At 41.8% G+C, this 12,439-nt stretch overlaps 1 protein-coding gene across 4 annotated transcripts in view; it reads right to left on the reverse strand.

Moving 5' to 3' along the window:
• Positions 1-385: 385 nt before the first annotated feature.
• LOC139388801 (scavenger receptor class B member 1-like) overlaps positions 386-12,439 on the reverse strand; it is a 29,541-nt gene continuing 17,487 nt past the window's right edge. The window contains exons 9-14 of one of the 4 annotated variants that reach the window (XR_011629333.1): positions 7,986-8,059; positions 7,751-7,802; positions 7,275-7,421; positions 5,354-5,412; positions 4,207-4,261; positions 386-4,008 (exon numbers count right to left, since the gene is read on the reverse strand). Coding sequence is in view for 3 of the 4 variants with exons in the window: in XM_071135729.1 (XP_070991830.1) it covers positions 3,797-4,008; positions 4,207-4,261; positions 7,275-7,421; positions 7,751-7,802; positions 7,986-8,059 (540 nt within the window). In the remaining variant the exon portion in view is untranslated. Of the gene's footprint in view, positions 4,009-4,161; positions 4,262-5,353; positions 5,413-7,274; positions 7,422-7,750; positions 7,803-7,985; positions 8,060-12,439 lie in introns of all 4 variants that reach the window. The other 3 variants (XM_071135729.1, XM_071135730.1, XM_071135731.1) reach the window with 3 other exon arrangements.

Here is a 12,439-nt window from a genome sequence, read left to right on the forward strand (position 1 = left end):
AATGTCAAACACTTCCCACACCACCCCGAGACACACACTAACATTCACACTGTGTGTGTGTGTGTGTGTGTAATGCAATGTCTTTGTATACATTATAAATAAAGCACACAATTATGCATACAGTTTTACAATGTATGCATACAAACATGCGTACAGAGCAAACACACACACACATTGAAGCATCATGGGTTATATTGCACTTTAAGTATGAACATAAACATAAAAAATACAATGTTGTCATCTAAATAGTCTTTGGGTGTGAAAAAACAGTGAAGGAAGGTTTCATAGTGTTCATTTGTGTTGTAAACCAGTATAAAAGTATGTTTACGTCTTCACACAAGCACACACACCCGATGTAAAATACCACAGGAGACCAACCCAGCAGTGGAAGTAATGTACGCCAATTCATGGCACATTTATTTACAAAGTTATCCTCGCCACTTAAAGGAGTACGATGGTGCAAATTCACAAATCTCACAACAGCCATCTCATTGAAAGATCCTGCGTTGTCAAAAAGCACACAATGAAACGCATCCAGACCCTTGTGTGCCTCCCGAAACACACCCTATTGCCCAATACATACATCCCAAATGTCTCCCTAATAGTGCACTCTGGCCAAAGGTAGTGTATTATATAGGGAATAGGGTGCCATTTGAGATGTAGACAGTTTGGACACAAGCATTTTTAGGTCCTACGCTCTTTACATTCAATCACAGAATTATTACTGTGTACAGTATGGTCTATGGCAGGGCCAACAACATTTGGTTTGGCCTCTCATGGTAATGTAGCCCATGTCAGGGAACATATTTTTGTTATTGCTAGATAAGATAGCTGGCTAGACTACCTAAACCTTGTAGAAGACTAATCACCAAACTACCAACTGGGCATGTGCCCAGGGGCCCTAACCACCAGGGGCCTCCCACTGATTGTTTACTTAGTCACTCACTCAGATGAACATGGCATAAGTCATGGCAACATTTGTAAAATGGCCCCTGGGGGAGGGGACACACTAAATTGTCTTGCCTGTGAGGTGGTAATCAGAATGTAGTTGGGTTTCAAGTTATATGGCTACAATGTTTTGAAGTGTGATTTTGTTTTATGCTTACTAAAAAGCTATCCTTTTTTAAAATTGTATTTTATTTGAATAAATACTTATACGTTCAGCCCGTGGCCCACCACTTAGATTATATTTTGGCCCACCAAGCCCAAAAGTTTGAGCACCCCTGGTCTATGGCCACAACACACAGGACACACCCTAAACGGCCCAATTCCAAATTGACCCCTAGCCTTGGACGCCCATGAGCATTTGCTGTATGGTGAAAATCCAGAGAGGGCAAGGTGGAGCTACCAGAGCTATCCAATCCTCTCCAATCTACATGGAGTGGCAAGGGTTTAGGAGTCAATTTGGGCTTGGGCAAAGTAGAAGTTTCCAATTGAAAATTCACATCGGTGTAGTAAAACAGTCAGTCATTATTGGTGCCTATGCCATCAGTAGAGGGACATTTCTAGGTCAACTAATTTACTCTGAATGAGGCGTTATTCCTAACATTGCAAAAAAACAAAAAAAATGGGGTCGAGGCAGTGGCATAGGCAGAAATCCATTCACGGCGGGGCCCGCTAAAAATTTAGGTGGGCAAAAAAAAAAGACCTACTACACATAATAAACCGTAGAGCTATAATTATTAGAGTGAGACTAGAACATAAAACGCACTGATATAGCAGTAATAATCACAACAGGCTTGGCAACTTCTCTGGATCAGCAACCAGGAGACTATAGACTAGGCGGACACAAACGTAACCCTTTAACACTAGGAGAGCCAAAAGAGTCATTGACTGGAAATTCACTTTCTCCAATTACTATGCCATTTAATTTTTTTTTTTTCTTTTTAAAGCCGTCACCCCTGTCCTAAATAAGTCCAACACGTGATCGTTGTTAGAATCGCAATGCTTATAACCTCAATTCTAGTTGATATTAAGAGGATGTCATTCCCCCCCTGCCCATCAGGTCTGTGCAGCCGATGGCCCAACAAAACTACACCTAAACCATATCAAAAGTAATTTTACATATAGTTAGCATAAAGACTAGATTAAATTGACAATAACGTAATGGGTGAGAATATTAATTGTATATGAAGTATCTGATGAACAATTAAATTATCGATAGCCTATAGGGCCTAACTATAATGCATGGGCAGAGAAACAGGGCACAGTTCTGTTTCCAATTCAATTCCTAAAAATCATTGACTGGAAATACTGCTTTGACTGTTTCATGCATTTGCCTATTTTCATATATAAATAACAGCTCCAGTTTTATCCACATAGGCCTACCCTTATAAATAACATAGAATCCCTTCTATTTCAAAATTAGTCTCACGCTAGGCTATTAACACGGGTAAGACAATAGCCTATTATTTGCGAGGCACATCGGAGCATACATTTAAATAACTTTTTCACTGGACTGATGTCCATGAGTCGAAGTGGAGAAGAGCATTTCATCATTTCAAAAAAAAAAAAGAAGTGTTGAATGAAAACAAAATTGTAAGCGCTGAATAAATTTACTGAAAATGTCTTAAAAGGCCCTTAAATTAGATCCGTGAGTAAAAAGGAGGGGGACAGGAGGCCCTTCATGGTGAAATCACTAAGATCAAATAACATGGCATATGCTCCAACATCCTGTTCTAGAAATGGTATCTTAAAAAAAAAAAAAAATTGTAAACAGTGAGCGTTGTTGGCTAGTGAGTTCCCGCTGGCTCACGGTGAGTATCCTACACAGTCTAGCCTAGCCTACACAGCTATTGCTACGGTTTACTGCACATGGTATCAGTGTGAAGTGACACATGCAAGAACCCTCCCATTATTTTGAAATTGGTAAGCTGACAGTTTCTTTTTTGATTTCCCCGGTAAATAATTCATTCAAATGCATTACATAGGCCTAAATGAAATAGATTGTATGTACAGCACCAGATTTTATGTAAGATGCCTTTCAGGACACTCAAGGACATCTGCCAAATAGAATGTAATGTAAATAAATATCCCTTTTGTTTTCACACACCCTTCCTTCGGTTTGCTATGAATTCTATCTGATGGTGTAGACATGTTTAGGCAAGTGTTTGACTTTCCGGTACTCATTTTGGGTGCTGGTACAGTTTGTATTTAAGTGCAAGAACTCCTTAATACTTTGGAGTTAATAGTCAATGGGAGGTGCAGGAATTCAAGCAGAAGAACATTTGAGTTGCCAGTACTCAGTTCCAGTGAGCTCCTGCCCAAGTCAAGTACTGTGCTTAGGTAAAAAGACAAATGATATCCCATGTGGAACACCGACAAGTCATGTGTTTTTGGAGCAGCCTGAGTGGGTAAGCCTTTGTCCCCGAGTTGGGGGGTAAATCCCATTTAAATGCCAGTCAAGTCAGAAAGTAAACCAAATTCCAGTTTCCCTAATTGAAAAGCATGGAAGATAGTTGGAAATTCAGTCTACTTCCTGAATTGACTGGAATTTACCCCAGAAACAAGTTCACTTTTTGATTCGTTGGTCTGGTGAGACATTGTAGAATGTTGCTTTTAGGTGCCGATTTTGGGTCACTTTTCCATTTCTTCCCCTAAAAGGCTAAGGGTAGGATTATCTGATCCTAGGTCTGTGCATACAGGCAACTTCTACACACACCAGAGGAGAGGAAAGCAGGACAATACAGATCTAGTGGTGTGGTTTCCTATGGCATTTCAGGAATAGTAAAAACACATGATACTAAGTTGTTAAAACATCGGAGGAACTGGAAGGACAAAGAGACGAAGGAAGGATTCACATAACAACGACTGAGGATGCGGAGATGTATTCCAATAGTGGATCCTCATTGGAGGATTGGATGGGACACCACCAGAGAGCAGAACCAACCGGGGTGGTCCTGCCCTTCCCTGTTGACCGGTGAGTACTGAACAGAATGACGGTCTCCAAAGTCTCCCGGAGCAGATGCAGGACCAGGTGAGAACTGTACCAGGTGAGAGAGTTTATAGCTGAGAGAGAGAGAGAGAGAGAGAGAGAGAGAGAGAGAGATATAGATCGCAAGAGAGAATCAGTGTTTTTTGGGAGTTCCAGTGATCATCAGTCTCAATAAAACACATGCACAGAGTGTCCTGCAGAACTGGGCTAGGCAGCTCGCCCCCTACATGCGTGTTAGTCCACGTGGTCCTGTATTAGAGGGGTTTGCTCGCTGGATGAAGTGCTCACGCTGGCGTCCGGTATGACAGTCCTCTCACATTTTATGATCTGTCAGGAGAAAGAAACGGGATGGGAGAAGTCAGAGGCGAGGGTATAAGAGAACGGATGTTAGAAGCTCAACACCGTCAACGTAGTGAGGATCAAGTCTGTTTTGGAGCCGAACTAGGCAGCTGACACCACTGTCATTTCATTGAGTTAATTTGTGCATCACAGGCGGCTGGTGGCACCTTAAATTTGGAAGAACAGGCTCATAGTGAATAGCTGGAATGGTAGACATGGTTTCCTTGCATTTGATACAATTCACTTCATCCCAATTATTATTATTATTATTATTATTATTATTATTATTATTATTATTATTATTATTATTATTATTATTATTATCATTATCATTATCATCATCATCATCATCATCTGTCCTCCACTCACCAGCCTCCTGTGGTGGGCATAGAGTAAACTTCTTAATGATCTATCAAACTCACGCACCAACACCTTTTCACTACAAAAGGCCCATAAACAATGCCTCGTACCAAACAAATGTTCAGATACTTTTCAGTTCGATTTACATTGGGTGTATTCATTCCACTGATTCTGTTGTAAACAGTTTCTTAAACTGAAACAACCGGAACAAAAATGGAGAAACCTACCCGAATTTGTTCAATGGAAACTCTTGTCGAGTTGTTTACCTTTTAAGAACCAAATGGAAGCAAACTGTTTCCGTAATGAATACACCCGTTTGACTACAGAGCGTCGCCTGTAATCCACATTCTGGTAACATCATTTAAACTCCCAAAACATTGATCCTAATTGTATAACAGCAGTCTTCAACCAGAGGGTCTGCTGCAAGAGAACATTAACTATGGCCTGTCGGGAGTTTCTGGCTCAAACCATGCTCAGATTGACTGGACACTTAAAAACACAAACATGGGCAGACCACTGGGTCGTATGAAACATGGCACAACGACAGTGGATAAGAAAAGTAGATTTTAAATGATAGTGATGTTTGTACATTAAATATGGGTGAGCGTGATGCTTCGTGTGAGCCCTCAGTTTGTGTTCGTTTGTGACCTGTAGAAAACAAAAAGGTGCAAACACAATGTACAGGAAAGGGGTGAGTGTGTATGTCGGCCTGAAACCTACCTGTGTCATTCATGATAAATGTGTCCATCTGTGCCGTTTACTGGGTCTTTAACCGTTGCCTAAAAGATAGCCAGACCTTTACTAATGAGCCAGTCAGAAGCAGCTACAGGAAATCTTTGACCAACCTGATTGGCTGTCAGGTGGTTGATTTGACTGAGACAGGAAGTGCAGTATTTAGTCACTCAGCCATTGGGTCATTTAATCACGGGCTGAATGTGTGTGTTCATGCAGTGTGTGTTTTAATTGTTGCAGTGTGTGTGTGTGTGTGTGTGTGTGTGTGTGTGCAGATTCAAAACTGAGAAAGACAGATTTAAAGGTGTGGCATGCAGGGCTCATGCGATTGGTTAATGACGCACCTCAGACAGTCTTGACAAATCAATTGTGCCATTTGGATTGATTGACACCTGACCCAGTTGAGAAGGGATGATCAGATTCCATATTCCTCTGATCAAATCAACTTCGTACAGTAACACAATCAGGCTGAAACTGACACGTTATACGCATTCTCCCCCCCGATCAGGAAAACTCCGGTCCGGGAAGGCCAGCGTGTGCAGCCCTTTTGCGACAACCCAGCTTCCACACACACCTGGCTCAGCTAACACAACAGTACTCACCGTCTTCAATCTCCAACATAACTTTACTAAAGATCGAAGACCATGAACACTAGTGTGCAAGCGCTTGGCTGGAGCAAAAGCCTGCACACGGGGGAGCAGCCCCCAAGGACCAAAGTTGGCCTTCCCCTCCCTACGGATGGGTCCTTATAATCAAATCAAAGCCGATCAGAAGCTGTCAGGGTATATAATTGTATATTCATATTGCCATCACATTCTCCTGATTGACAGAGGCATCTTTTCTGGAGTGATTGGGAACAGTTTAATGTGTAAACCAACCCTGTGGTTCTCTATCACTGTAGACGGATCTTTTTTCAACAACACCTGCAAGAAAGAAAACCGTTCACGCCACACTAGTCATAACCACGTGACCTGAAATGCCTGTGTACATGCCATAACCATACACTGTACGTATGGGTAGTCTTTATGGTCCCTGGGGAACAGTGCGTTCAAAAACTAAAATAACCTTGAAATGTGCATTGACCTGACTTGATACACCAAATAACCCCATATTTAATCTGAAGTATCCTTTTAAGAGTCTTGGCAATGAGGCCCTTAGTCTACTTCCCCAGAGTCAGATGAACTCGTGGAGACCATTTCTGTGTCTGTGTCCAGTATGAAGTTTGATAAGGTACTTTCGTGAGCCAATGCTAACTGGCGTTAGCACAAGGACTGGACGTCTGAGGGCATCTGCTAGTACATACACCCATAGACGTCGTCATTGAGCTAATCTAGCATATACCCATAGACTTCCAGTCGTCGCAACAACTCTAGTTAGCATTGGCTTGAGAGTTCCGTTCATGCGTTGATCAAATTAACTGGCTAACGTATAGAGTCAGCCATGTAAAATACAACATGTGCCTTTGGATGAGTGTGTTAAGGAAATCTCTCCCGTGATTAGTCTAACGAGAGTGAGGCGGTGAGGGTGGCATTGTGTGTGTGTCCCCAAGTGGCACCACTGTACTGCATAAATCACAATCTACAGCCACTCAGAGGGAGATGGGGGAGACCTCACAGCACCCTTTCTGGTAGTTAGAAAGGGGGGCGCCAGTGTGTTGGTTTGTTAGCCGAGGCTGTGGGAATAGCCTGTTCTCTGGTGGGTAACAGAGGGCTGCTCAGGACTGTGCAAGAGTCACAGTACCTAGTACCCATGCAAACTAAAGAATGACTCATGTCTCTCCCCTCTCACAACTACTTGCAGCACATTCCGTTTGTGAACACACAAACTCTCGCTCTCCCATCCAACACGCCACGCAAAACGTTCCCATCCACAGTCAGCGAGCGGTGACCATGTGCTGTAGAGGCCTTACCTTCCCGCTGTAGTGTAGTAGTACAGCTCCCAGAACAGTGGCCAGGCCCAGGCCTAGGAAACAGTACTGCATGTACACCATCACCATTGGCAATAGCACCAGGTTGGTGTGGAACGTTTTCACGATGGCACCGTCCATATAGCCATTCTACACGAGAGAGAGAGACGTAGAGAAACACAGGGAACACAAATCTGATGAGCGGACAGGGTTATGAGGGTGTTAAAAAGGGCTAGACACACACGTTAGGGCGGTGATGCTTAATCCTGGTCTTTGGTGAGTTGATTAGTGGTATCAGGTTGGCAGTGATATTACACTGCCCTTTGGGTTCCCAGGACCAGGATTAAGAAACGCTGATCTAGGGGTATGGGTGAGAGATGGAGTGTGTTGGTTAGGTTTGGAGAGTGTTGGGGGGAGGGTAGAGGTATAGAGCAGGTTAGGGGGTAAACGAACCCAGTAATACTCTAATCACCACTCACCTCCTCAAACCAGATCATGGGCATCACAACCTCCGAGATCTTCCCTGTTTCCCTGCAACAGACAAAACAGTTACTCACAGAGATGCACAAAAACACATCCTACATAAAGAACTGAAACTCCCAGATTTAATGGGATCCTTCAGCTTTTTGGCCTTTGGGGTTAAAGGTCAGGGATAAGGAGTTGTCATCATGTGGGGAGTGCTGGGTTGGGGGGGGGGGGGGGGGGGGTCCTTACGTGATACCCGACACCTTCTTCATGTACAGGTTGAGCTGCAGACGGATAGACACATTCAGAGGCACACCAGTCTCCTGCAGAGAGAGAGAGAGATATATATATATATATCTACACATACATACACAAACTGAGTGTCCTAAACATTAAGAACAACTTCCTAATATTGAGTGCACCCCCTTTTGCACTCAGAATCGTCAGGGCATGGACTCAAAGGTGTCAAAAGCATTCCACAGGGATGCCGGCCCATGTTGACTCCAATGCTTCCCACAGTTGTGTCAAGTTGGCTGGATGTCCTTTGGGTGGTGGACCATTCTTGATACACACGGGGAAAAAAAACTTTGCAGCGCTATAGTTCTTGACACACTCAAACCGGTGCACCTGGCAACTAGAACCACACCTTGTTCAAAAGTACTGCAATCTTTTGTCTTGCCCAGTCACCCTCTGAACAGCACACAAACAATCCACGAAAAGAGGGAAAGGATAGAAAAGAGAAAAAAGAGGATAAGGACAGAGGAGAGTGTCAATGCAAAAATACTTGCTACAGTAAGCAAGTAAGGAGAGGAAATGCACATTAATGAGAAAGCACTGTGCGTCCTCAATGGAAAAATATTTTGTGTTTGGACAAAGGCTCTCTGCCCTCTTATTTGGATAGACAGTCGTTAAGCTTAGGGAGAGAGCTAGAACCACACATCTAGTCTCACCTTCTTTTACCAGGATCATTTCATTCCACTCCCTTGTTCCCAAACAGTTTTGTGCCACAAACGAGTGCATCCCCTCATAACTTGACTGGCATAGATTAAAGTCTGCATTTTGTCAAAACAGTGGATTAAAAACACACGCGCAAGTTAAATTAACACAAGGGGCATACACGTGCGGACACAACCACACCACTATGAGCTCGGAGACTGAGCATCAGTCCAACCTCACAAATCAACTGTTCTCAGTTCACTGGCTTATTCATTTTAAAAATGACAATGAGAAACCTATATAAAAACACCAATGGTGATCAAGATAAAAGTCCTGAACTCAAATATACAGCATACACAGTGCCTTCAGAAAGTACTCAGGCCTTGACTTGTTCCACTTTTTACATTCCAGCCTTAATCTAAAATTGATTAAATTGCCCCCCCTCAATCTACACACAATAGCCCATAAATGACAAAGCAAAAACAGGGTTTCCTTCACTTTGTGGTCCAATCACGCTCCTTCTTGGCCAAATAGCCGTTAAAAAGGCTGGAGGTGTGTTTTGGGTCACTGTTCTGTTGAAAAACAAATGAGCACACAAAAGCGCAGACTGACAGCATCACTTATCTTCATAAGAAACGTGTTGAAAATACCAAAATTGTTTGCATAGTCAACTTACACACCGCTTGATATGTAGGCTAAGTGTGCCTTTAAAATATGTTTTAAGTATGTTCATGTTCTGTATTGTTTCATGTGGACCCCAGGAAGAGTAGCTACTGCTTTTGCAACAGCTAATTGGGACCCTAATAAAAAAAAATATATATATATATATTATTTTTTTTTAAACCAAAAATACCTTTCGCTTGCTACATAACTTCTGAGTGACAGGAAGCACGAGCACCAATCAGCCTACACCACTGAGCACTCACCCGTCTAGAATAGCCACGTCAGCAAATGACTGCTGTCTGAACCCACAAACAGCGCCGATTTGGTCACTTGCTGTTCGGACAGTCAGTATTCCAAACCTGATTTGAGCAAAAAGGCCTGCAGTTTGAAGGCATCGTCATCAGACACCTACCTCTGCCTACTTTCACAACTTAAGTCATGAGTCGTTTAACTCCCCATCTGAAACACCAACACCTGCCTATATCATGTCACACCATATGACTTAGCTAACAAAAAACCCCAAAAGTTAGTAATATTTTAGATGATATTGATGACTCAATTGTGTTTACTGTAGGTAGCGTTAGCTAGCGTAAGTTAGTTGTACCTGAACCAAAACTCCAGTATTTGTCATCATATAACTTGTTCTGCAGCTCCTTGTGAGACCCAACTTTGCAACAAACAAAAAAATTCCCGAGCCAGAGTTAGTTTCGTAAGTGTAACAGAAACACTACAAAAAGCCTTAAAGGGTTGCCAAACAGACATCGGGTCAAGATCATATATAGACAGACAAGTTGGATTGTTTCCCTTCCAAATATGGACAACCAATTACTTACAGAACTTGTCACATTAAATGTCATAGATATAAAAATAAATAAAAAAAGATATAATTGTGGTTTAAGAGAACATTCATTTTATGGTAAGTAGTAAGGTTCTCTTCAAATTAAGCCAGAAGGCCAACCAAATATTACTAAAAATGTGTTAGATGTTCTCTACATAGAAAACACAAAATAGTTTATCCGTATTCAATCAAAAAAAAGTTTAACATTTGGATTGGTGAAATTTATCAATTTATTCAAATTAAATATGACTTCATTTCAAATGTATACACCATTAGACAATATTTTATATCACATGTACAGTGCCTTGCGAAAGTATTCGGCCCCCTTGAACTTTGCGACCTTTTGCCACATTTCAGGCTTCAAACATAAAGATAGAAAACTGTATTTTTTTGTGAAGAATCAACAACAAGTGGGACACAATCATGAAGTGGAACGACATTTATTGGATATTTCAAACTTTTTTAACAAATCAAAAACTGAAAAATTGGGCGCGCAAAATTATTCAGCCCCTTTACTTTCAGTGCAGCAAACTCTCTCCAGAAGTTCAGTGAGGATCTCTGAATGATCCAATGTTGACCTAAATGACTAATGATGATAAATACAATCCACCTGTGTGTAATCAAGTCTCCGTATAAATGCACCTGCACTGTGATAGTCTCAGAGGTCCGTTAAAAGCGCAGAGAGCATCATGAAGAACAAGGAACACACCAGGCAGGTCCGAGATACTGTTGTGAAGAAGTTTAAAGCCGGATTTGGATACAAAAAGATTTCCCAAGCTTTAAACATCCCAAGGAGCACTGTGCAAGCGATAATATTGAAATGGAAGGAGTATCAGACCACTGCAAATCTACCAAGACCTGGCCGTCCCTCTAAACTTTCAGCTCATACAAGGAGAAGACTGATCAGAGATGCAGCCAAGAGGCCCATGATCACTCTGGATGAACTGTAGAGATCTACAGCTGAGGTGGGAGACTCTGTCCATAGGACAACAATCAGTCGTATATTGCACAAATCTGGCCTTTATGGAAGAGTGGCAAGAAGAAAGCCATTTCTTAAAGATATCCATAAAAAGTGTCGCTTAAAGTTTGCCACTAGCCACCTGGGAGACACACCAAACATGTGGAAGAAGGTGCTCTGGTCAGATGAAACCAAAATTGAACTTTTTGGCAACAATGCAAAACGTTATGTTTGGCGTAAAAGCAACACAGCTCATCACCATGAACACACCATCCCCACTGTCAAACATGGTGGTGGCAGCATCATGGTTTGGGCCTGCTTTTCTTCAGCAGGGACAGGGAAGATGGTTAAAATTGATGGGAAGATGGATGGAGCCAAATACAGGACCATTCTGGAAGAAAACCTGATGGAGTCTGCAAAAGACCTGAGACTGGGACGGAGATTTGTCTTCCAACAAGACAATGATCCAAAACATAAAGCAAAATCTACAATGGAATGGTTCAAAAATAAACATATCCAGGTGTTAGAATGGCCAAGTCAAAGTCCAGACCTGAATCTAATCGAGAATCTGTGGAAAGAACTGAAAACTGCTGTTCACAAATGCTCTTCATCCAACCTCACTGAGCTCAAGCTGTTTTGCAAGGAGGAATGGGAAAAAATTTCAGTCTCTCGATGTGCAAAACTGATAGAGACATACCCCAAGCGACTTACAGCTGTAATCGCAGCAAAAGGTGGCGCTACAAAGTATTAACTTAAGGGGGCTGAGTAATTTTGCACGCCCAATTTTTCAGTTTTTGATTTGTTAAAAAAGTTTGAAATATCCAATAAATGTCGTTCCACTTCATGATCGTGTCCCACTTGTTGATTCTTCACAAAAAAAATAGTTTTATATCTTTATGTTTGAAGCCTGAAATGTGGCAAAAGGTCGCAAAGTTCAAGGGGGCCGAATACTTTCGCAAGGCACTGTATATGCTTTTGATCCATTTTCATGTGATTTTAATATCAATTTCTCAGTCCTTCATTTTTTAAATTTTTTTTTTACCATTGAAGCTCAATGTTGCATTTTTGCAACACTTCATCAGATTGTCTTATAAAAATAACTTACATTTTGAAATTTGTAAGAGGCTTATTACAAGTATTTCTGGCGAGTAATATGTTTTTTTTCCCCCTTCATTTGAATCTATGCTTGGGTCTCACAGGGTTAAATAGTGAGGCAACGTGTTTTCAGCATTCCCTTTGTCCCTCTGCAGCAGGCATATAGTGAGCAACAAATACATATAGAATCGTGAAAAATCGCACTACATATCT

This window comes from Oncorhynchus clarkii, chromosome 29 (assembly GCF_045791955.1).
Source record: "Oncorhynchus clarkii lewisi isolate Uvic-CL-2024 chromosome 29, UVic_Ocla_1.0, whole genome shotgun sequence".
NCBI classification, from domain to species: Eukaryota; Metazoa; Chordata; class Actinopteri; order Salmoniformes; family Salmonidae; genus Oncorhynchus; species Oncorhynchus clarkii.